General features: G+C 42.0%; 1 protein-coding gene across 1 annotated transcript in view; it reads left to right on the top strand.

The window, feature by feature from the left end:
- The first annotated feature begins 6,660 nt into the window (after positions 1-6,660).
- Positions 6,661-25,578, top strand: part of Pdgfrl (platelet derived growth factor receptor like) — a 60,135-nt gene continuing 41,217 nt past the window's right edge. The window contains exons 1-2 of the mRNA XM_021170924.2: positions 6,661-6,883; positions 19,306-19,603. Of these exons, the coding sequence (XP_021026583.1) occupies positions 6,829-6,883; positions 19,306-19,603 (353 nt within the window). The 5' untranslated portion in view covers positions 6,661-6,828. The remainder of the gene's footprint in view (positions 6,884-19,305; positions 19,604-25,578) is intronic.

Below are 25,578 nucleotides of genomic sequence, written 5' to 3' on the forward strand. Positions count from 1 at the left end.
CCTTTAATCCCAGCACTTGGGAAGCAGAGGCAGGCGGATTTCTGAGTTCAAGGCCAGCCTGGTCTACAAAGTGAGTTCCAGGACAGCCAGGGCTATACTGAGAAACCCTGTCTTGAAAAACAAATAATAATAACAATAATAATAATAATAATCAGAGTATATCCCCAAATTGCCACCTAGATGATGAAGTTGCACCGAGACCCCATCTCTTGCTTCCTGGCTACACTGCTAGGGATTTCTCCAGATACACTTCAAATGCTAGTCCTCAAAATACAACTTCAGCAGCACTTTAAAAGGTTGGGTTTAGAGTGTTGTTCTTCACAAATGGTTCACAGTCACCTAATATGTAGGGCTTGGGGCTGTTGAGATAAGTGACGTTAACTGTCCCTTTTTGCTAGTACCAAAATAGCGCCTACTACAGGAAGTGCCTTCTGTACATTTTCTACTTTACATATCAAGGGAACGTGCTGAAATTCATGTAGCCAGTAATGCCAGCAAAGATCACCTTAACTCTAGATGTGAAAATAAATAAGGCTTCTAGACTTTATTGTTTAGCTAAGAATTTGTTTTCCTTGTCTACTTATATTTAAAGAATTTAAAATAACTGTGTGGATTTTAAGAGGCCTGTTTCTATTGTTGTATTCCTGATGTAGGTGTTGGCTTTTGTAGTATTCATGATTGTTTATATTCACACAGTTTGGTCTTACTGGTTTCAGATGTATTCTGTTATGTAAGCATTAAGTCATTTTACAACTACTGGCCAGGAGCTCTCTCCCTGTCTGTTCTTACCACAGCTGAAGCCACTGCCACTGCCACTGCCACTGCCACAATTTCTGGACTCTAAGCAGCCTTTCTGACCACTGACAGACCCATAGAGATTACCTAGGACCCCAGTGTGATGCCACAGCCAGGCAGGCTGCACTATGTGGGTGTCTGCTGTTACACTCTGGTGGTGTCTTAGGTAGTGAGGAAGAATAGGAAGTAATGAATATAAGATCATCGGACATCCTTAACTTCAGTTCCAAATAGCTCATGAGTATATTAAGATGAATACGGACCAAGGAATATCTGTGACTCATGAAGGAGGTGGCTATGCCTTGGAACTGGCATGGTAGAGCCTGGCCTGCTGTATTTCCTGAAGGTTCATAGCCTCAGTGTGAGCAGTACATCACCAAAACCCTGATGGCAAAAAGCCTTGTGCTGCCTGCAGGGCAGACTCCTGTACCCTAGGCCCCTCCCTTGCATGTCCACTGGCAGTGCCAAATGGCTTCGTTGCTTTATTTTGTTATTGTTATGTTTAATAGCAATTGTGCCTAGAGGCCTAAAACCATCCAGAACTTCTACAAAACCTATTGCAAGTTCCTGTGCAAATGTAAAGAATGTGTTGTTTGGTAGTGTCGTTTTAAATGGCAATTGGTGTTCCTTTTTACATGCAAAGTTGGACTCTTTTTTTTTTTTTTTTAGACTTTGTAAATAAAAACTTTTGCTGCTTTAACTGTTGTAATATATGCTTTATAGTGTAACCACGTGTTTTTAAATAAACCTTATTATGACTTACGATGATTTAGTATGTATATGTATCACGCAAAACAAAGGCACGTTTCATACTTACTTAAATTTGGGGAGATTTTGTTTGTCTTTTTCTTCTGAATCTGAGGGCTTTTCAAAACTCAGATAGCCAGGCGTGGTGGCGCACGCCTTTAATTCCAGCACTCAGGAGGAAGAGGCAGGCAGATTTCTGAGTTCAAGGCCAGCCTGGTCTACAAAGTGAGTTCCAGGACAGCCAGGGCTATACTGAGAAACCCTGTCTTGAAAAACAAAACAAAACAAAAAAACCCTCAGAACCACAATGCAGTCTACTTTGTTATTATTTTATTATACTCGGAGGGCCAACACTTTGTGGCTACCAAATCTTATAAGTTAGAAGAGAAATATACACAAAACTTTAGTCCTGATACATAATGAAAATAATCAGCTGTTTTTGAAGTATGCCACCGCAAGATCCCACGTCTCAGATTATCATTTCAACTGCTATTACACGAACTAGTCACTTTAGCATTGATCTTCAGAAAGTTCCTCTGTCTGTCTTATCACTAGAAAATACTTGATAAGCAGATATGGAGATAATTTGGTGGTGGGTAAGAGCACTTCTGTGAAGAGAAGCACCCAAGAAGTAGTTTCATGTCGCAGACCCTTTGGGCCCCTTTGTCTGCGTGGAACGGGTCTCTGGTCACAGATGGGCAAAGAGTTGGAGGGAATGACAGACAGATGCACACAGGAGAGGTTGTGTAGAATCTGAATGTATTGTCACAAAGTGTACCCCAGTCTTATATAGTACAGAAAATTCAAGGGGTCGGAAGTCACAGCAGGCAAGGTACATTGAAGTTACCAGGTACAAAACAAAGGAATGACTTCAAAAGGACTTACAGGAACCAGGTAAATGTTTACAGTAAAGATAAAGCAGTCCTGCCTAGGATCAGCTTAGTGACAGGCAAGGATTTCACACTCTAGTGTTATGAATAATGACATGAATAATGCAATATCACAACCCCCTAATTTCCTAGGCCTTGTTAAATTCTTATATGAGTGTAACTATTAAGTATCTGGAGAATCTCCATTTGTCAGGAGAATTTACCAACTTGCTTTTAATATGCAATGTAGCCTGTACTGAAGATTTCTATCTCAGTGAGATTCCCTGGCTCTTTCTGCAGACCAGCTGAACCAAGGCTCTGTCTTTTGTCATGCTTAATTAGTTACTGAATAGGTTAACTTCCTTACTGCATTCTTACAGGATTCTAAGCTCTGTTGCTTCTGGGACCTTGGAACACTGGGGAGACTTAACTATAACAGAATTTAATCTTAAAAGGCATTTATAATAAAATATTAAAAAAGAGCTCGTAGATCCATACACCAGACTAACGCGGGAATAGAGTATGAGTATATGGGTAAATGAGAACGCCAAAACTCCAGGAGGTACACTTCCTTGAAACTCTTTTCGTCGTTGAGTGCTTACAGACTTTTCCAGCCTGTCAAACTGACTCGACCGGTGAAGACAGACAGATCTTAGGAAGTCCCTAATCTAACCTAAATGGTAATCCTGGGTTCCATGAGAGATTATCTCAAAAATAAGGTGAGAAGATAGAAAAGAGCACTCACATGTTCATCTGCCTTCCAAATGCATGTGCACAGGAGTGTGCCCTTCTATAGCACACATGCACACAATGTATGTGATAGGAAGAGAGAGTCATTTTGGCCCATGGTTTCTAAGGTTTCAATCCATGGTCACTTGGTTACATTTCTGGGACTGCACATCGTGGAAGAAAGATGTGGTAGAGGAAAAGCTGCTACAGGCAGCCTAGACGCTAAGAGACAGAGCAAGGGGCAGAAACAAGCAAAGACATCCACAATGACCCACTTCCTTAACCAAGCTCCACCTCCTAATAGCCTGTTCAGCTATGGACTTCTCAATAGATTAACCCCGTTGCTAAAGTCAGTACCCTGGTGATCCAGTCAGTCTCAATAGTACCAATACTTAGAGACCAAACCTTGAGTGCATTAGCATTTGGGGCCATGTAAATATCCAAAGAGTAACAGCTTACAATAATTGGTGGTTAGTATGGAAATGGAAAATTTATTAACTTTTTCAGCCTAGTAGATAAACATTTCCCAATAATAAGTCTACCTATTAAAGGGAAGGAAAAGCTCAAAGAGTTTCTTAACATGATCCTAAGACATCTAAATTATAGGTCTCTTTGGACACCTTGTTTAATTGTGAAGTTCTTTTGTGTAGCTCGCTAGTTCCTATTGAGTATCCCCCAGGGAGGAGAACAACAATTGGTTATCAAATAGCCCTGAAAATATTCAAGTGACATTATAAAGGCTGAACAAGACACACACATACACACACACACACACTTGTATGTAACAATAATTATTAGATAGATATTAAGTCTCTTCAGTGAGGCTTTGTTTTGTTTGTGATGGTCTCACTATGTTGCCAAGAGTAGCCTTGGACTTGGGCCCAAGAGACCCTATTATTTTCTGCCTCCTGAATAGTTAGTTAGTCTGTAGGTGTGTGCTCTTCTGTGTCTAAGGCCTCAAAGTCTGCATTGCTGAGGGATTATGTTACATCTCCATTTGAGTGGACATATTTCACAAAGTAACTTAAAGATTTCTCCAAAACACACAAAAATAATCCCATCTGCCCATGTCTTAGTTAGGGTTTTACTGCTGTGAACAGACACCATGACCAAGGCAACTCTTATAAGAACAACATTCAATTGCGGCTGGCTTACAGGTTCAGAGGTTCAGTCCATTATCATTAAGGTGGGAACATGGTAGCATCCAGGCAGGCATGGAGAGGCAGGAGCTGAGAGTTCTACATCTTCATCTGAAGGCTACTAGTGGAAGACTGACTTCCAGGCAGCGAGGATGAGGGTCTTAAGCCCATGCCCACAGTGACACACCTACTTCAACAAAGCCACACATCCTAAGTGTGCCACTCCCTGGGCCAAGCAAATACAAACCCATCACCTCCATTCGTCTTTTAATGTAGGTCAAAGTAGTGAAGTATTCAAAAACACTGTCCTGCCATTGGAAGCTTTCTAGTAGTAGCAGCTTATAGACTATGTAAAAACTTTCAGATTTCGAAACATTTCGATGCACTTACGACAGGAGCAGCCAACTGGAAGACAAAGGCTATCCAGGCAAACCCAGGGCTACCTCTTGGTCCAAATCAAAGAGAAACTGTCATGGTTCAGGGTTCTATTATTCTCTATCAGTGATTCTCCAAGATGCCACAATCTTCCCCAGCCTGCTCATGTGTAAGCACCAAGAGTTTCACAGCCCAAGAAAAATCAGGCTTGCACAACAAATGTTTCTGAAGTGGCTTAAATTGACATGAGGGTATGTATATAAACAACTCATGAGAGGCACTCTTTGGCTACACAGGAAAACATAAATCAGTGACACTCTGGAGCAAAGGTAGGAGAGGCAGTGGCAGGCAATCTTAGACCAGAAGTTCCTGCTTTTTTTTTTTTTTTTTTAGATTTATTTATTTATCATATGTAAGTACACTGTTGCTGTCTTCAGACACTCCAAAAGATGGAGCCAGATCTCATTACAGATGGTTGTGAGCCACCACGTGGTTGCCGGGAATTGAACTCAAGACCTTCAGAAGAGCAGTCAGTGCTCCCAACCGCTGAGCCATCTCTCCAGCCCCAAGTTCCTGCTTTTTATTCCCCCTTTCATGGTAAGGCTTTTGCTGCAAACGCACAGCAGATAATGGTACGTCTTTAACATCTGATGCTTCCTGGCATTGAAAAGGTCATTTCTTTTTGCCTCATGGAAATTATGTAGCTGGGATCCTTGTCTTACCCTATGTTACCTTTGATGACTAACTTGGGGAATATCAAAGATTTTGACATTGCTTCTAAGAACCCCTCAGAGTACGCTGGCGGAAATATGCGCCTAATGGAGTAGAAGCAGCATTAGCAGTCGTTATTTTAAGTAGACATCTTAGTGTTTTCTATGACTAAGATTGCTCCTGTTTTGACAAGCACGGGGGCACCCACCTTTAGTTCCAGTACTTGCAGGGTGCAGAGGCAGGTGGATCTCTGTGAGTTAGAGGCCTCTCTATGGTGCGTTCAAGGACAGCAAGGACAAAGTAGAGAGACCTCAAACAAAGAAGAAATGTCTGACTTTAAAAAATAATAATTTTGTAATCCATCTTGATTCTATTTAGATGGAAGACTATTTTGAGAAGTTAAATGTCTTTATTTAGGGAACAAGCAAGGAATGCCCAATATTTAGATTTTTTTAAAAAAGTTTATTTTCCTAAGCAAATTCTTAATAGTGTGCACTAGTTTGAAGGGATTTTTTTTAAGTAAGACCAAAAGGAGCAATGAGAATCTTAGTCATAGAAAACACTAAGATGTATAATTAAAATACTATTTAGAAAACAATCCATGGGCAAAAAAAATAAAAACCATATAAAAGAAGGACTATCATTTCACTCTGACTTTTGATGGCCCAAGATTGCTAATAATGCCTTCTTCTCCATTAAGCGCATATTTCCTCCCAGCGTACTCGGGGCGGGGGGGGGGGGTCTTAAAAGGAGTATGCCTTTCTAGACTTAGGTCCACACTGACAGCCCGCTCTACCGCTACTGTTCCTGCTATCTGCTTATCCTCCTGTCTCCTCTCTTTTCTCTGATTCTCCATTTGTTAAGCTCATACAAGCAGTTGCTCTGAGCCCCTCTGACTGCAGACAGGCAGCCCCGTCCCTCCCCACTATGACAGCTCCTTCACCTGCAGTAAGATGCACAGGTTCATCAGATCCAGGACTAGATGCGTACTTACCCTGTCTCTGACCAGACCTAAAAGGAGCAGCCACAACCAACAATATTTTTTAATGCGATAGCAAACCCATTTTGTTATTTTTAGTGCAAGTGAGAGAACCCCTGGGGACCAAGAGAAACTTAAAACACACTTTTTTGCTGAGAAGCAAGACCCCAGAGAAGGTGGACTGATTCCTGCGGGTCCATCATCTAGGTCACCTTGGGCCTTCCTAGTCATTTGTCTTCCCAGTGCTTGGTAATAGCTCTATCCTTCACCACTCCACTAGAGGGCAGAAGAGATCACATTACACAGGGGAAAAAAATTTTTTTAATCTTTTTTTTCCCCCCAAATTGTGTTTCCCCCAGTGAAACCGAATCCTCCAGCTGTGGTGTCCCAGGCGCCGCCTCCCCTCTGCGCCCCTGCCCTGCCCTGGACAGCCTGTCGCGCCGTCTGCAGTCCTGAACTATTCTTCAGGTCACCAGCCCTGAAGATGAAGTTTTGGCTGCTGCTCGGACTTCTGTTGCTACACGAAGCGCTGGAAGATGGTGAGTGACTCTGGCTTCTGACCGCCTTCGCCCAGTTCCCGAGATTCTCTCAGCAACTCCTCTTAACTTTTGGCCATAGGGATCGTCCCCAGCGCTGGTCACCTTCCGGTGTACCTGGCTCGTCCTAGAAGGGTCCCCTTTCTTCCTTTCCTTTCCCCCATCGCCCTGGAGAACTCCTGTGAAGGCGGCCGGTTACACTGACCGAAAGAGCCTATCAGGACTTCTCTAGCCTTATCAGAAAGCCACAGGCGATCGAACCGATCGAACCCATCTTCCCCAGACGGAGCCTGGTCCAGCCCCCTGTGTCAACGTGTCGGTCTGAAGGCGCGCCCGCAGTGGCTCGCTTCCACCTTTATACGGCCGGTCCTCGCCCTGGACTATTGTAGCCGGTGCCACCTAAGCAAAGAGATTCTTGTGGAAAATTCCCTGTGTCTTCCTTCCCCATTACAGTCTTGTTTTGTTTGCTTGTTGCTGTTGTTGTTGTTGTTGTTGTTGTTGTCGTCGTCGTTTATACCAATCTGAACTAAAATCCTGCTAGATTTGCCTAGGTCTTTAACAACAACAAAAAAATTGCTTCACTAAACCAATTTAAAAAAACAACAACAAACTAGACCGCAGTTATATTTTCCGTATAAATAAGAGGATGGATGGAAACAACGCCTACTTTTTTTTTTTTTGTAGCACATAGGAGGGCCTTGCATCATTTAATTTTTTAAATTGCATTTAGTGTGTGTGTGTGTGTGTGTGTGTGTGTGTGTGTGTGTGTGTGTGTGTGTGTGTTTGGGACTGTGTATGCTACAGCAGACTTATGAAAATCAAATGGCACCGTGCAGGGGTGAGCTTCCTCCTTGTGCTATGGTAATTCCAGGGGTTGAAAGGGAGCCACTTCACCAACCACTGCATTACTTTAAAAAATGTGTACCTGCCCTAGGTCCATCCTGTATTGTAGACAGATAACCATAGGATTAGGCTTTATTACGTGTGTGTGTGTGTGTGTGTGTGTGGTTTTTATACACTATACACTATACATTTTTAAAAGTATATGTGTACATATCACTGCTAATTATTTTAATTTAATTAATTATTTTATTTCCTGCATCATTTATTTAATCGTTGCTGTTTGCATAGTACATCTGGCGACCGATCTCAAGGCTTCCTTAAAATTCCTCAGTTACTGCCACAAATGTGCTCCTTAGATTTGGTTGAAAAGTGTCTTGCTGTTATGCAACCCCATGCTGGAGCCGGCTCAACCTGGGACTGATCTACTCATCAATCCCGACCCATCCATCCAGGGTTCCATTCTCTAAAGCTACAGTCCTCTGCCTCGAGTATGCAGACATTCACGGTGGTGGTGGCTCATGACACTGTGGTAGAGGCTCCTTAAGGACAGACTCTGACTGAGTAAATAAAACGTGTAAGCAGAGCCTCTGGGGGAGGGGAGCAACAGTTCCCCTTTGCCCTGAGCTCAGTCTGCACAACACGGTATTAAATCTTTCCTGGCAGGTCCTTGTCTCTGACTGCTAAAATGGTGGGGATGCAGTATTTGGAGTCATTTTTTAATAGAGCAGAAGACGGCCAGACAAAATAACTTCAAATAGTCCATTGGAGCTGGAGTTAGAGGGACTCAAGTTGGAGCCAGTTGGAAAAGCTTGAGATTGACTTCAGCCAACATAGGTCGGAGTTTGTGAAGTACAGTAGACATCTGTCTAAACGAATTAGCATCTATTTAAATAAACTTCTACTCCTACAAGCAATAAGTATTTATGAGACAAAGAGGAATATGGGTCAAATATTTAATAATTAATAATAGGTAAATGTGGGTCTGGCCCTTATACTTACAGACACATATGATATGTGTGTGCATATATATATATATATATATTTATATGATACATATATATTATATAATATGCCATTGACAAAATGTTAAACATACTGAAAAGTAAACTGACTTCATTAAGTTATTTAACTGTTTTCCTAACCCTTTCAAAAAATTTTGACATTTGTTTTGAATCCTGACATAGTGACAGGGAGGCCGCAGGAACAGCCAAAGAGAGCAACAATTCATATGCAGTCCTTCCAGTGCTGCGATCTGATTGGCAGGTCAGGTTGCATCCCTCAGCCCCAACTACAGGCACAAGCTGTGACTGTAACTGTCCCTGAGCCTGTCCATTTTGTGATCATATTTGGAAGACAGCCTCAGAGGAAGAGCCTTCACTGAAAGCATCCATGGAGTAGACATCTGTCCTAAGCAGTGGCATTTGTCTTGCCCAATTCTAAAGTTTTTAAGAAATAATGCTATTTCTCTTTATAATGGGAAGACCTGGAAGACCACACTGTCTACCCATTTCCTGAACTGAAGGCTTGAAAACAGTGAATAAATAGGCCAAGACCCCAGTTAGTGAGGGACTGCTCCCAGGACCCATTCTGTTCAGTGGTGCACTGCCACGTCCATACTTGAAAGTATAAAACTGCAGTCACCTACTGACCTCCTATCACCTACGTACGCATATTTAATGTGACAGTCAAGTGCTGAGGTACGCATATTGATCCATTAATGCGACTTCATTTACCTACACAAGCCCCTTCATCCAATAGATGAATAATAGACAATTTAGATAATTTAGACTTAGATACTCTGAAAGCTTCTAAAATTCAAAAAAAGATCTATCAAGACATTAGAGGGGGAAACCAGGTCTGACAGAAGATAAGGAAAATGATACAGTGACCATGACTATCCAGCAAGAATGTATCACTTTCTTGTGTTGGCTTACTCCTTGGAAACAGACAGTAGACCAGAAACCTATGCATACATAAATAAGTATTCACAAAATACATCTTGCTTACAAGTGTGATTATTGGATGTTTCAGAGCATGTAGTGTCTTGGCCGGTATGTTTAACAGATAAACCTGTCTTCCATACTTAGTGCCATTCAAGAGGTTAGTCTGAGAGCAAGAGAGAGAAAGAGAGATGGTTGTCAGAAGGATGAGGAAAATCCAGAGAGAGGGTCGTTTTCTGTGGTCAAGGCTGTAAGGTCCTTTCTTCCTGGTCTTCATGATCAAATGGAGGGGACAGAGAACAAACGAGTGTGAAGACATCGTTTTTTAGAAACTGACAAGCATCATAGATCTCACTAACCAAAGCATGTCAGCTTCCTAGAGCTGCTGTGACCAAGGACAAGCTGACAATCGCTCTCAAAAATTCTTGGGAACAGATGTGGGTCAGGCCAGCATTTTTTTTTCTCAGATTTTTGGCATGTTTGCATAAGCATAACCAAGTTTCTTGGATGTAGGACTGGAGTCTAAGCATGAAGCTTAGACTTCATGTATGTTGTGTGTATCTGCTATACATATATAATCCGAAGGTGATTTTAGACAATATTTTTGTGCACTCGCAGTTGGCTATGGCATTTTTTACTTGTGGAGAATTCCAGATGTTTTGAATTTGAAAGCTTTTGTTGTTGTCGTTTCCCCAGATTAGGAATACTCAATCTACACTAGGAATAAGGTGGCTTAAAGCAATGGAAGTTTGTTCATAAACAGCTCAGGATGGGATATGAGAGTGGATTAGGGGGTGTTTCCTGGATAGTTAGAAGCCTGCCCACCTGAGATACAGAGGCGACATCTACAGGTGTCACAAGGAAGAGCTAAGGCTGCCCAAGAGCTTTATCCAGTACCTAGGGAGGCTTGGGTACCCTAAAATGTGACCCAGGGGAGGGCAGGTCCACTTAGAGCATGAGAGAACAATGCTTTCCTTCAAGTTAAGTGAAGATCAATGAACGGTTTTGAGTAGGGAAGAGCCCCGAGTGGAAGCCAACTGCCTACTTGGGGAGACATTAGTAATCTAGAAGAAAGCAAGTTGGCCAGGTCTGGTGGCAATAGATGGAGGGCGGGTGCCTTCAGGATGTACTGTAAACATGAAAACAAAGGGGTTTGCTGCTGCCTAGGAGAAAAAGAAAGGCGAGACTGGGTTGTCTGTCTTGAGCAACCAGGTGGAGGGGCTTCCTGCCTGTAGGAGAGAGGACTCCTGGGAAGGAGCAGGTCTGAGTAGCTTTCAGAGTTCACTTTGGGGCCATTAAATTGAAGATGCCTGCTAGTCTTCCAAGTGTCACAGGGCTGAGTCAGAAACAGAATATTCCAACCAGGAATTTTGAGGCAAGGAAAGGGAGGGAGGGAGGGAGAGAGGGAGGGAGGGAGGGAGGGGGTACTTTCGACACACAAATTTGGTAGAGCCTCAGAACGGGTGTGGCAAAGACCCTGGAGCTCAAAACAGGCTTGAAAAGAAAAGGAAAAACTCCTGAGGAAACTCTAGGGTTGTCCTTAGGAACTAGAAGACACAAAACAGTCCAGTGCCCGGGATCAAGGTGAAGACAATAAAGGTATTTTTTTAATTAATTATTTTATTTATTTACATTCCAAATGTTTCCCCCCGCCCCCCTTCCCAGAGTTCTTCACTCCCACCCCTTTGTCACTGAGTGTTCCCCCACCCCCACACACACACCTCACCCAGGCATCCCCCTTTCCCTGGGGCATCACTGCCTCTACAGGATTAAAGGTTTTTAACCATCCACTATGCTAATCTCTAAGTGAAAGGAGGGACAATGGTGTGGAGCAGAGAGAGCCCTAGATCTGGAGGCGCAGGATCCGGATCGGATCGAGCTGTTTCCCTGTCTTCTTGATGATCTGCAGTGAGCTACATGGCACCTGGAAATTAATTAAAAAAAAAAAATAGTCCGCTTTGCCTCTATCAGCAGTTCATACGGAGTACATGAGATATAGGTATAAAATAAGGAGCGCTTGGTGGGCACTTAATGGGGGTCCAGACACTGCTCTCAGCTTGTAAAATACAACTCAATCACCACAAAAATTCATGAGCTGAGGGCTGGAGAGATGGCTCAGTAGTTAAGAGCACTTGCTGCTCTTGCGGAAGACCTGGGTTCTGTTCTCAACACCCACATGGTGACTAACAGCCTTCTATTTCTCCAATTCCAGGGGGCATGATCCTCACTTCTAGCCTGCACAGCCACCAGGGATGTATGCAGTGCACTTACATACATGCACATACACTAACATACATGCAGGGAAAGCACTTGTTACAGATGGAATAAAAACGACTATCTTTAAGCCCATAAATGGCTGTTACCATTCTTGTCACACTACACGTATATAAGAAAGCTAAGACACACATGAATGACTTCCCAGGGCTGGTGAGTTACTAAGAGGAACCTGAGGTCAATAATATGCCATAGTCCGAAGTATTTACCATGCATTTTTCTATACAATGTCTTCTACAACAACTTCTATAATCCAATGGTGATGAATTCCACTCTAGTTACTTGAAATATCAATTCTTACACTTATAAGGCTTTTGGAATATTTACATAGTTCATCAGAAGTCATATCCCTTTCTGTCTTTGAGATTATAAGATAATTACATTTCTCCCTTCTCTTTCTCTCACTCCCAAACCTCGCATATACTCCTCTTGGCTCTTTCAAATTGATGACCTCTTTTTTTTTTTTTTCCCAGAAAGTCTTTACCTACACCCAAATTGCCTATTTTCTTCTAATGGGTTCAGTGTTTCAGGTTCTACATTTAGACACTGGATCCATTTAGAGTTAGTGTTTGCACAAGGTGATGGACCCGTGTCTAATACATAGGCATAGAGTTTTCTCAGCACCATCTGCTGCAGATGCTTTCTCTTTCCAGCAATGTTTTTTGGCATTTGTCAGACATGAAGTGGCTGAGGTTGTGTGTACTTGTGCTTGGGTATTGGATTGTGTTTCCTTCTTCTGTTTTGTGGCAGAAACACTGCTTAAGTTGCTACGGCTTGGTGACATATCTTAAGATCTGGAATTGCAATCCCTCTAGGACAGTTCTTTCTGTTCTGGATCTTTACAGCTACCTGGGCTCATTGGTGGTTCCATTTGCAGTTTAGGACATCTTTTTCTCTTTCTGGGAAGAGCGAGATGGGAATTTTTGATGGTGATTGCTTTATGTAAATAGCCTTGGGTAAAATGGTCCTTTTCACAATGCTAATTCCCATGAACATGGGATGGCTTTCCACTTTCTAGTGTCTTTCTGTTTCTTTTTGTTCACAAGCCTAGAGTTTTCATTGTGGAAGTTCTTCAATCCCATGTTTGGTTCATTCCTAGATGCTTTCTTTTCCTTTGAGGCTACCATGAATGGGAGTGTGTCTCCTCTATATGTTTGTTGTTGATGGGTAAAAAAGCTCTTGATTTGTGCAAGTTGATTCTGTACCCTACCAAGGTTCTGAATTTATTTATTATTTCTAGACATTTTCTGGTAGAATTTTTGTGGTCTCTGATGTCTACTGTCCTATCTTCTACAAATAAGGATAGTTTGAATTCTTCCCTAGTCGTAGCCCTTGAATTTCCTTCTCTTGCCTTATTGCCCCAGCTAGTATTTACAGAATGACATGGAAAATGATTACAGGATGGTGGACATCTCTGCCTTATTTCTGACTTCAGTGTGACTGCCTCAAGCTTTTCTTTATTTAGGGTTATGTTGCCTGTGGGCTTCTCATATTTAGCTTTTATTGTGTTGAGGTATGTTCCCTCTAGCCCTACAACTTTTGTCATGAAGGCATATTGGATGTTGTCAAGTTTTTTCAGCATCTATTGCCATGAGCAGATGGTTTATGTCTTTAAGCCCACTTATATGGCTAATTACATTTATTGACTTATGCATGCTGAAGCATCCCTGAATATCTGGGATAAAGCCAACTTGGTCGTGATGGATCATCTTTTCGGTAGATGTCTGTATATGTTTGCAAATATTTTATTAAATATTTTGAGTATATGTTTATCAGAGATATTGGCTGTGATTTTCTTTTCCTGTTGTACCTAGTTTGAGTACTGGAAAGATGCTGGCTTTGTAGAAGGAGTTTGGGGGGTGCTCCTTTTGCTTTGCTTCTTTCTTTGTTTTCTTTCTTTTTTGTTTTGTTTTGTTTTTCAATACAGGGTTTCTTTGTGTAACTCTGGCTGTCCTGGAAGTAACTCTGTAGACCAGGCTGGCCTCAAACTCACAGAGATCTACCTGCCTCTCCCTCCCAAGTGCTGGGATTAAAGGTATGTGCCACCACCAGCTGTGTGTAATTTTTTTTTTTTTTTAATAAAGAAGGATTGGCTGTAGATCTTTGACTATCTGGTAGAATTCTGCTGTGAAACTATATGGCTCTGGACTTTTCACCTAGTAGGCTTTTTTTTTTCCTGCTCCCGCTTGGTTAGAATGCTTTTGTTCAATCTTTTGCTTAACATGGCTCCTATCTTTAAAAACAAGATGCTTTCTTGAAGTCAGCATATAAATGGATTTTGTTTCTAGATCCATTCAGTCAGCTGGTGTCTTTTAATTCAAGAATCAAGGCCAGTATGATTTAAAGTTATCACTGAAATGTTGGTGTTATCGAGTTGTTGAGTTTGGGTAATTGTTGTTTGTGTGGTATTGTGTGTTTTAATAATTATGACTATGTGGTTTTTATACCCAGAGACTCCCTGCTGTGTTCATTCCTCTCTTCAATCTGAAATGATGCTTCCTGTATTTTATTTAGGTTTGGCCTGTGAGGTACTAAATTTTTAGGCCATTTATGCTGTGGAAAATTTTCTTTTTCCTTGGATTGTGGCAGATAGTTTTGCTGGGTATATTACTCTAGCTGGGCTATCATAGCCTTTTAGGAATTGGAATGCACTGCTTCAGGCTCTTCTAGCTTTGAAAGTTTCCACTGAAAAATCAGCTGTTATTCTGATGGGCTTTTCTTTATATGTGACTTGTGGTTTTACTCTCATAGCTTTCAGTACACTTCCTTTGTCATTTTACTCTCATAGCTTTCAGTACACTTCCTTTGTGTACTTTTAGACTTAAAGTTTTAACTGGGATATGCCATGGGATTTTTTTCCCCCTGATCTTGTCTATTCGTTGTTCTTTGGGCTTCTTGTATTTGTATGGGCATCATTCCTAAGTCTGGTGAAGTTTTCTGTGGTCTTGAAAATCTGGTCTGTGCCATTGACTTAGGATTCTTCTCCCTTATCTACACCTATAATGTAAATGCAGTTTGAATAGTGTCCACATTTTCTGTGTGTTCCTTACTCTGTGGATTCTTTGTTTGTTTGTTGTTTCTGGGGGTTTTCCCGAATTATCATATTCCTTGCTTATTTGATCTAGACCTTCTACTTTATCTTCAAAACCTGATATTATAAGTTCTGCTTGATCCACTGTACATGTAAGGTTTTCCTTTGAGTTTATGATTAAGATACTGGGGTTTCCAATTCCATCCTTATTTCAGCTTTCTTTCAGCTCTCTCTCTCTCTCTCTCTCTCTCTCTCTCTCTCTCTCTCTCTCTCTCTCTCTGTGTGTGTGTGTGTGTGTGTGTGTCTGTGTGTCTGTGTGTCTGTGTGTCTGTGTGTCTGTGTGTGTCTGTGTCTTCTTTAAGCTCCTTATGTTAAGTTTATGATTGTTCTTTTAAAAGTCTGTGTCCTAGAGTTTGTCTAGGTTTGACAAACATGTATACAGCACCAGTAAGTTTGGGGTAAAAGATAGTGGTTTGATTCTTCATACTATAGGTATTTTTACAATGAAATCTGGGGGTATGTGATCTTCTTTTGTTCTAAGTCTGTTATCAACAGAGCAAGTTGGATGTGTGGGTGGGATGGGTCTAGAGATTGGAATTGGGTCGGATGGAATGAACTCAGGTGGACAGAGGAGACAATCATGGTGTACAGGATGTGCTTCCTGTTCCAAGCCTAGAGTGTAGGGTAATCTAGCTGGGTGGAAAGGTTGGATATGGCTTGGGGATCCTGTAGGTTAGGGGATAGAAAGAAATGGTCCTCCAGCAATCGGGAGGCAGAGGCAGGCAGATTTCTGAGTTTGAGGTCAGCCTGGTCTACAAAGTGAGTTCCATGACAGCCAGGGCTATACAGAGAAACCCTGTCTTGGAAAAAGAAAGAAAGAAAGAAAGAAAGAAAGAAAGAAAGAAAGAAAGAAAGAAAGAAAGAAAGAAAGNGAAAGAAAGAAAGAAAGAAAGAAAGAAAGAAAGAAAGGAAGGAAGGAAGGAAGGAAGGAAGGAAGGAAGGAAGGAAGGAAGGAAGGAAGGAAGGAAGGGTCCTAGCCAAAGATTAGTGCTTCTCTTCATTGCAGGAAGAAGTGATGCACTGGTTATGGACAGGTGGGTTTCAGGAAAAGGCATGGATGGGGTGTCCAGGAGACTCACTGGACTAGACCCTGACAGAGAACCCAGGAAGTTTCAATACTGAGATGGGTGGTGGGAGGCAGCTCAGAACAGACCTGTGAAAGTTGTTACTGGTAGGGCAGTTAGAGCTACTGGAGTCTATTGGTCAAAAGATGGAGTTATTTTCCATGTAGAATAGCAAATGTTTGGATGGTAATTATCAAAGTAAACTTCTGTTGTCAAGCTGTGTCACCACACAGGATGTGATAACTCTGAAGTTAAACAGAGAACACTGGTTGGATAAATTCCACAGGATATACAGAAAGTTCTGTTATGATGTCACTTAGAGTAGAAACACCAAATTCAGAGCATCAACCAAAAGGTTAGCTAGTCTCATAGACATGATATGACTAAAATACTTATGGGGCACAGAATATTTGGACATCAGTATAGTAGGCTTTTATTTTCTATCTTTGGCAGAAGGGAATAGGACTTCTGACACAATACAAAGCTGAGGCTTGTCCCTCACACACAGTGATGTTGAATTAGTGGATTTCTGCCCATCTGATCTGGTCCCAATGGCTACAATGATTCTCCTTCTAGGAGGTTAGGTAATGTGTTACTCATGCTTCTCACTACTATAACACAGTAACAAAGTAACAACACACAAAAGAAACTTAGGGAAAGAGTTTGTGTGGGGTTGTGGTTTGAAGTAATATAGTTCATCATGGCAGGAAGGCATAGTGGGAGGACCATAAAGCAGTTGGCCATACACCTTTAGTCAAGAAGCAGAGAAAAGACGGTTGGTATGTTTCATCTTGGGTTCAGGAATCTTGATTTCTCTTTTGTGAATTCAGGATGCAACTTGGGAAGGTCTTCCAACCTCAGATGAGCCTCTCTGGAAACACTCTCACACACACACCAAGAGCTGTGTCTCCTAGCTAACTCTAAATCCTACTGGCATCATGCTGGAGAGACAACCAAGATGAACTATGAAAAAGAGCCTGCACATGAGAGCCACTATGTCTAGATCATCATTATAATCAGGAATAGATAAAGCAAATGTGCAGGTTTGGCAGGGCTGGGCAAACAGCAGGTATTGGGAACTCTGCCTTGGAGGATAGAGCCCAAGGGCACAACTCTATTCCTTGGGAAAGTTAGCATTTCATGTGCTTAGTGGAATTGAATAGAAGAAGGAAGAAAAATAAGTGGAGAGTTGGGTCTAGGAATCTAATTATGAAGAACTCTGAAGCCACAGAAAAGAATGCTGTCACAGAGAACAAGGTATACAGGCCAAAATGAGGTTGGTAGGATTGGGGGTGAATACTGAGCTAAGAGCTCAAACAGCAAATTAGTTCCAAGGACTGAACAAGGATGATCTGAGAGTGGAGGCTAAATGGCTCCTGTCGCAAAACTCAAGGAGCAGCATACAGGGAATCATATAAGGTTATGCTTTGACAAAGATTTTCTCCTGACATCACATTTCCCCATTTGATACAAATATTCTGTGAGTCCCTCTACTAACCATGGTTTATAATCCCTTATTTAAAATACATACAACATGTTAATCTCCACGCGATGAAATGATCATGCTATGCTGGAATGGGTTAGGGAGACTTGAGTCAGTCTAGTGTTTTGCTACTGATCAACCAAGTGATTTTGTATAGCATATTTAAAGCCTTTTAAAGCATGCTTTGTTTTCATCTATACCATGAGGACTTTACCTAAAGGACTTCTGAGGACTCTATAAGTCTGAGCACTTCTGTAATTCTATGCCCATCAAATGATACTCTTTGTCATAGGCATAGATAGTTCATCCAAAGCCTAGCTGTATTAGCCACCTTTTCACGTTTCCATGGTGGACACAATAGCACAGCTGAAAGGGACTTGGTTGAGATTTCTGGAGCCCAGTGGCCTCCAGAAGGTCTGGAGAGTAGGAACAACTTTGCCTGAGTGAAAGCAGTAATGGATGCCTAATACAGAAGACAAATCGCCAACTTAAATCAGACCAGCTCTGCATTATCACTGTTTACTGGCAACTCTCAACAAGGTTGATGAAAACATGCCTCCAAAAATACTTCATTAGCTAAACTTTAAGCCATCGCTACAGTTGAGAGTCTTGGTTGATTTTTTTGTTTGTTTGTTTGTTTGTTTGTTTGTTTGTTTGTTTCTCATGGTAGTAGTGATCGTGGTAGTGTATGTGTGTGCAGAGACCAGAGATCAAAGTTGGGTTTCTTTCCATATTACCTTCCTCCTTAATTTTTAAGACAGTTTCTCCCTCATCAAACCCAAATTGAGCCTATTGGCTAGCATAGATGGCCAGTGAGCTCTAGGAATCCACTATTCTCCATGAACCCTCCCCATCCTCTTTCTCTACCTCAGCACTAGGGTTACACACCAGCTTTATGCAGTTGTTGGGTATTGAACTCATGTCCTCATGGTTCCTTTACAGGCATTCTACCACCTGAGCCATCTTGCCAGTCTTACAATTGAGTTTCAATAGCTTGCTTGTGAAGCTTTAAGCTGGCATATGTTTGATATACCTTTTTAAAAGGCAGGGTTGCATGTAGCCCAAGTCAACCTTGAGGTCACTGTATAGCTGAGAACTTTAAATTTCTGATTCTCCTGCCTCTATATTCTGAGTGTTCAGTATACAGACATGTACCACAACATCCTGTCTTACACAGTACTAGGGATTGAACCAAAGGCTCAGTTGCATACTAGACAAGCACTGTACCATCCGTGCTATATCCCCAACCCTATAAACTTTGGATTCTATGATAAATATGGAGCCCACTCTACATTTCCATTTTGAGAGAGGTTTTAAGTCACCTGAATGCATTTCTAATGCTACTTGTGTCTCTTGTCCTTAGAGATGGACATCTTTGCATTTAAAGAGTCACCTTAAACTGAGCACCAGGAAAGGTGTTTGGTGAGATCTAAAACAGATTCCGAGTGTCTTCAGTGCAGCCCTCCTAAGTGACCACCTTTGTGAGATGGAATATGAACAAAAGAAAAAAATATTCTGGTGTTATAAGGGCAAATTTATATTTTGAATAATATCCTTAAAATATGTTTCTTTTAAGTTATTGTCTAAACTAAAGAATGGTGACTGCTTTGTCACTTGTGAGTATGGCTGAAAAGGATTTGGGCATAGGCCAGAGAGCATTGAAGCCACCTGTTGTGGGTTCCTTACACTCAGGAAATGTTGCTCAGTGTTTTATTCTCACATCTTTGCAGTTGCTGGCCAGCATTCTCCTAAGAACAAGCGTCCAAAGGAGCAAGGAGAAAACAGGATCAAACCAACCAACAAAAAGGCCAAACCCAAGATTCCTAAGGTAAAGGACAGAGACTCCACTGACTCAACCGCAAAGAGCCAGTCCATCATGATGCAAGCGATGGGCAACGGTCGCTTCCAGAGGCCTGCTGCCACAGTGAGTCTCCTGGCGGGGCAAACGCTAGAGCTACGATGTAAGGGAAGCAAAGTGGAGTGGAGTTACCCCGCCTACTTGGACACCTTCAAGGACTCCCGCCTCACGTGAGCATCACTGGCTTCCTGTTCATTGTGCTGGGCCAAGGGTTTGTTTTTTCACCTCTGACATCCACCATCACACTCCACATGACTATAAAATAGAACAAGTGTCTTCAGTGTCACCCTCCTATGTGGCCACCCTTGGAAGATGGGGTATTAACAAAAGAATAATGTTCTGGTTTTGCTTTATTTTTTTAAAGGACTTTTCACCTTTTATTTAAAAAAAATAGATTATTTTCTCACATAACATAACCACATTGCTGTCTTCCTTCTTTCTACTCCTCCCAGTTTCTTCCTCACTTCCCTTCCTATCTGAATCCACTATCCTTTTGTCTCTCATTAGAAAACAACAGGCTTCTACGAGGTAAGAATAAACTATAATAAGATGAAACAAAATCTGTCACTTCAAAGTTAGACAAGACAAATTAACAGAAGGAAAAGAGCCCAAGAGAAGGCAAAGGAATCAGAGACCCATTCATTTGCTCACTAAGAAATCCCATTAAAAACACTAAACTGGAAGCCATAATATGTAGCTGTCTAACAGCCATGGATGAACTGGGTCTACCTGAAAGGGAGGCTGGAAATGAAAAAGGATAGGCAGGCGAGAGAAGGATGAAGCCAAGACAAAGTTTTCTGATCAAGGCTCAAAGTTTAATTTTCAGCTCTGCATTTATATAGGCAACACACACACACACACACACACACACACACACACACACACACAGACCCACCCTTTGTTTTAGCTGGATTGAGTTGCAAAGCAAGCTCAGCAGGTGGTCATCTCCTCAAAGCTTCAGTAGGAAATTGCAAATGCAGCAAGGCCAGGCACTGACTCCAGCCAAGTTGTAAAAGAATTGGGGGTTGGAGGTTAGCCACCTCAAGGCCTGGGGAAGGGGTGTGTGGAGGGCCAGGTGCAGACTCATGCAGGCTCTGTGCTTGCTGATCCCATTTCTGTGAGTTCTTTGAGCTTTACTCATGTTGATTCTCTGATGTACCCCATCCTCTCTGGCTCTCACATTCTTGCCACTTCCTCTTTCTCATCCTCCATCTTCTCTGAGCTTGGAGAGGAAGAGTTTGATAGAGACATCCCATTTAGGGTGGAGTATTCCAAAGCCTCTCTGTGTTCTGGTTCTCATAAGGGCAAATTTTAGGTCATATTTTGCCAATTTTAAATGAGCTCTTTAAGGCTAAAATACATTTCTTTTTAACATATTGTCTTAAAACAAAAAAATGTGTGAAGAAACATGGTTGCTTTATGGTTAGCAGAAATTAGTGAAATTTCTTCCCACAGTTAAAAAATTATCACTCATCCCACAACGTCCCTTGGAGGAGTTTTATAGGAAACCATGTGACAAAAAATGAATAGGAAATCAAACATTTTTAGGAAAATGTAATGCATAGAATTGAATATTTAAGAGTTTACGAGTTCGAAGCCAGATTAGTCTACAGAGTGAGTTCCAGGTCATCCAAGGCTACACAGAGAAACCCTGTCTCCAAAAAAGGAAAAGAAAAGAATAAAATAAAATTAAAAAAAGTTTACTTGTGGGGCTGAGGGTGTGGGGGAAAAGTGGGGAGGGAGAGAGCCTGCGTCTGGCCAGAGTTCCTGTGCTCTGGACAGGTAGACGTGGGAGGACTGCTGGACGCTTTCCACTCGGCCCCGGGTGGGCATCTGGCTGTGAGAAGCCACTGACCCCACTCATCCAGGGGGTGAACAGGGGGCAGCCCCCCATACCATGTTCTCAGTCTCCGGCATCCCACGCTGGATACAGCAGAGGAGATGAGAACAGAATAGGGGCCCCAGAGCAGCACCAGGCTCTGGAGATACAGGAAGAGAGGGCAGGGGGAGAAGGTTCCCACACAGGCAAGAGTCTTTAGTCTGGTCCTTTATGATCAGAGACAGTCTATAGTTTTAGAGCTTTATTTGTAGAAAGGAGGGGAGAAAGAAAGAAGGTAAAAGAGAGAGAGACTGGCCATGGCCAAGAGGAGAGAAGGGGGGAAAGGAGAGAGAGAAGAAAGGCTAGAGAGTAAGAAAGCTTAAAGAGAGAGAGGTAAAAGCTTAGAGAGTAAGAGAGAGAGAGAGAGAGAGAGAGAGAGAGAGAGAGTAAAAGGGAGAGTAAAGAAAGTAAAAGCTTAAGAGAGCAAGGAGAGGATGAGGAGAGAGAGAAATCGAGGTGGGGCCAAGCAGCCCCTCTTATAGTGGGCTGTTATCTTGTTGCTGCTAAATAACTGGGAGGAGTCTAGCCCGAAGGTCAGAAGCTTGGGGCATTGTCTACGTGACTGAAAGTCATTAGCTTCTCCTATGGGGACTATGGGGGAGGTAACTTTGACAGGAGCCAGGGGTCCAGGAGACATGAGGGAACGCCTTCTGTCCCATGTAAGTGAATTAGCACCACCACCAGGTTTTACTGGGGTTCAGACCTCAACTCGACTGGAGACCAGACTGTCTGTGTATAGCCCAATGCCCCACATTTACTTAGTGAAAATAGTAATGTATTCAATGTTTTCTGTTCTTTTTAAACTATCATAGGGAAACCAAAATGGCCAGATGGGTCCCTATGAACAAACTGCCTAAAGACCAATTTTAATTGCTTTGAGACCTTCCTACTGTATCTGATTAGTTTTACTCTTATGAATATATAGTTGGCACAAAGACAAAAGATTTTTTATGTCTGAGTAACTATCTTCTGGGGGTGGAGCTTCTTCAGGAATAGTGATTACGATGATGGAAGGTAAAAAGCTGGTGCTCGGTGGTAGAGATCTTATCTGATATGTGCAAGGTGCTGGGGTCTAGAACACATATATAGTGTGTATGGTGTGTGTGTTGTGCATTGTGTGTACACCTACACACATAACACACAACACACAGTACACACACAGAGTTCTGAAAAGCAAGAAAGAAGAGTCTACTTCAGATGATACTGAGCATGAGTACCAGCTACAGTATGTGGGAATGTGTTTGGAGTTAAACCTCTGTGTACCTTGAAGGAAGTCACCTAAAGTATTTGGGTCTTGGTTTCCTTGGGCACAAAATGAAATGTGATCAGAATAGGCTGTGGGTTGGCTATTCTCTCTTGGTTGTCAAATTGACTTGTTCTGTTAATGTGGAATTAACTGAAACTCAAGTGGCTGGGGATAACTGTGAGAGACTTTTTTTTTCTTAGATTCACTTTGTAAGTTCTTTTCCCTTAGAGGACACTGATTAGTATAGACATTGCCACCAGAAGTGGTTCTAGAGCAATAGAAGTTTAAGAATGAATTTTGTATTTGGAATAGGCTTTCCAATTTGCCAGTGCCTACAGTTAATTAAAGTGTGTCTCTTTAGTTGCTGGAGTTACAGAGGTCTCGTCTAGAAGTTCAAAAAAAAAAAAAAAAGCATTAAAAACGCCTGTTGTAAACTACTTACAAACTTAAGGATACAAATGCATCTGATTATACTGAGGCAATGGATTTGGTGATTGTGTATATAAAACTTGTAGCAATTTTGAAAAAACAAGGTACTGCTGGTTGGTTGCTCCTAGCATCTGTGGATAAAAATGACAAGGAAAAAATGTGTTCTGTGATAAAGCTAACCAACCTTGAGAATCTCAGAACATAGTAAAGGACAACAATGACCTCAGTGACAAAAAACTGATCCATTCCAGATGCTTGTCAACACTCAAAAGTTTTAAAAGTGTGCCCTAGAAGAGAATCTTCTCTCCCGCAGCCACAGAGCTCAAGGAAGATCAAAACAAAGCCCCCATCATCCTAAGATTGGATAAATTGCAGTCAAAATTCAAGTCCCAGGCTTAGAGGGTGTCAGCAATTAAAGTAAGGGCATTCGTTGGTAAAGAATGGGATTTGTAACTTGTACATAGGGTCACCACCGGGCTGGGTTCAATTAGAAAGCAGGCTGAGCAAACCATGGGGAACAAACCAATAAGCAGCACTCCTCCATGGCCTCTGCATCAGTTCCTGCTTCAGGTTCCTGCCCTCACTGCTTTTTATTATGACATGCAACTGTAAGTGAGATAAATCCTTTCCACCCATACTGCTTTTGGTCATGTTATTTCATCAGAGCAATGATAGCCCTAATTAAGACCATTTGCCCTCTCTCTCTCTCTCTCTCTCTCTCTCTCTCTCTCTCTCTCTCTCTCTCTCTTTCTTTTGACTGAGGAAGTTAATCCTTCCCATCAATGACCTCTGAAAGAGATTAGGCAAGACAATACAATACAGATGTCCCTCAAGGCCCACCAACAATTGCCTCTGGACATATAACCATTCTTAAGACAAAGCAGGCTCCTAGAGGAGAGATAAAAGGTATAGTCCATGAGGAGGTATGAAAGAACTTAATGAGTTTGCTAATTCATTCAAGCAGAAGTCTGGGAAGGGGATATGTGTGGGATTTTAAGGGTGGAAGAAACATAAAACTGGATCAGGGTAAGTTTTTTGATACAGCTCATTGAGTGGAGGTTCTAGGTTTAATATATTATATTTAATACAATAATAAGCTCGCAGAGTTTAAGATGGTATCAATGGTTTATTTGAATTGTTTGAATGGTTTAAATGTTTGTTGAACAGTTGGCCAAAGCAGTTGTCAGAAGATGGTCTACTGAAAAGGGGTTGGAGATGCCTGATATCCCTTGGATTAGTGTTGATGAAGGAATGTTTGTTGGGTTGTTTGTTTGTTTTTTGTTTTTTGTTTTTCGAGACAGGATTTCTCTGTGTAGCCCTGGCTGTCCTGGAACTCACTCTGTAGACCAGGCTGGTCTTGAACTCAGAGATCCGCCTGCCTCCCGAGTGCTGGGATTAAAGGCATGTGCCACCACTGCCCTGGTGATGAAGGAATTTTAAGACTCAGAAAAATTGCCATGCTAGAATGATTATACTGTGTAAAACCTAATCCTCTCCAATGGGAAGGTCCAGGAGACATGACCAGCATTAACCCTGGAAGACACAAAATGATGAGGGAGCATTAACACATCTGAAGAACTTTGTTGCCGCCTCTTTCCTTGTGCTGTACCTTAGGGTTGGAGACACGGCTTCTCAGTTGGATGAATGAAATGCAATGGGGTTAGTTGAACCCCAAAGTAGCAGGTGGTAGCAATGAATCTCCACAGGCAAGGTGATTGTTTTTATCCTAATGGGCAGTGCAGGCAAAGCAATGTCGATAATGGCAATCCATAACAGCCTGCACAGGCAAAGTGAATTTTATGGTGCCTGACTCATAAAGACCTTTGTACCAGCTAACCAATCGTGGGTGTTTCCAGGCATGGAATAGACAAAAAGCCTACTGGATTTCTGTTTGGTCTTTCAAATGAAAGGCTACACTGGATGGTGGCAAAAGGGAATCTCAACCCATTAATCAACTTCCTAGACTTGAGCCAGCATGCAGATCCAGAATGCCTTGAGTGAAGGAATGAATATCTAGTTTCCCCTTGGTAAAACTCCTACGAGTTTTACTGTTACCCTTTCTCCAGTTCTTCCTCAGAGGGACCTATGGCCTTTGTTAGGGTAACTTATACTGGGGGAAAGGAAACAATCATTTTCCAGGGTCTATTGAATAGTGGTTTTGAATTGATGCTGATTCTGGGAGAACTCAAGAAACATTGTGGCCTTCCTGTTAAAGTAGGGGCTTATGAAGGTCAAGTGATTAATTGAGTTTTGGCCAAAGTCTGATTCATAGTAGGTCCAGTGGGTCCCCCAAATCATTCTGAAGTTATTTCTCCAGTCTGAGAATGTATATCTGAGATATATATTCTTAGAAGTTGACAGAATTTTCACATTGAGTCCCCGAGTTGGCATAAATAACCCTAAATTGGGGATATTATGGTTGGAAAGGCTAAATGGAACCCTTTAGAGTTGTCTCTGCCAAGGAAAATTGTGGATCAAAAACAAGGTCACGGGAGCCCTCTGCCTCAGGAGCAAGGAGCGCCATCTTAGTTCCGGGACTCTGCCGAACTTAGGAACTTAGTCTGCACAGGTGAGAGTGTGCACCACAGAAG

Source organism: Mus caroli, chromosome 8, assembly GCF_900094665.2.
Source record: "Mus caroli chromosome 8, CAROLI_EIJ_v1.1, whole genome shotgun sequence".
Lineage (NCBI taxonomy): Eukaryota > Metazoa > Chordata > Mammalia > Rodentia > Muridae > Mus > Mus caroli.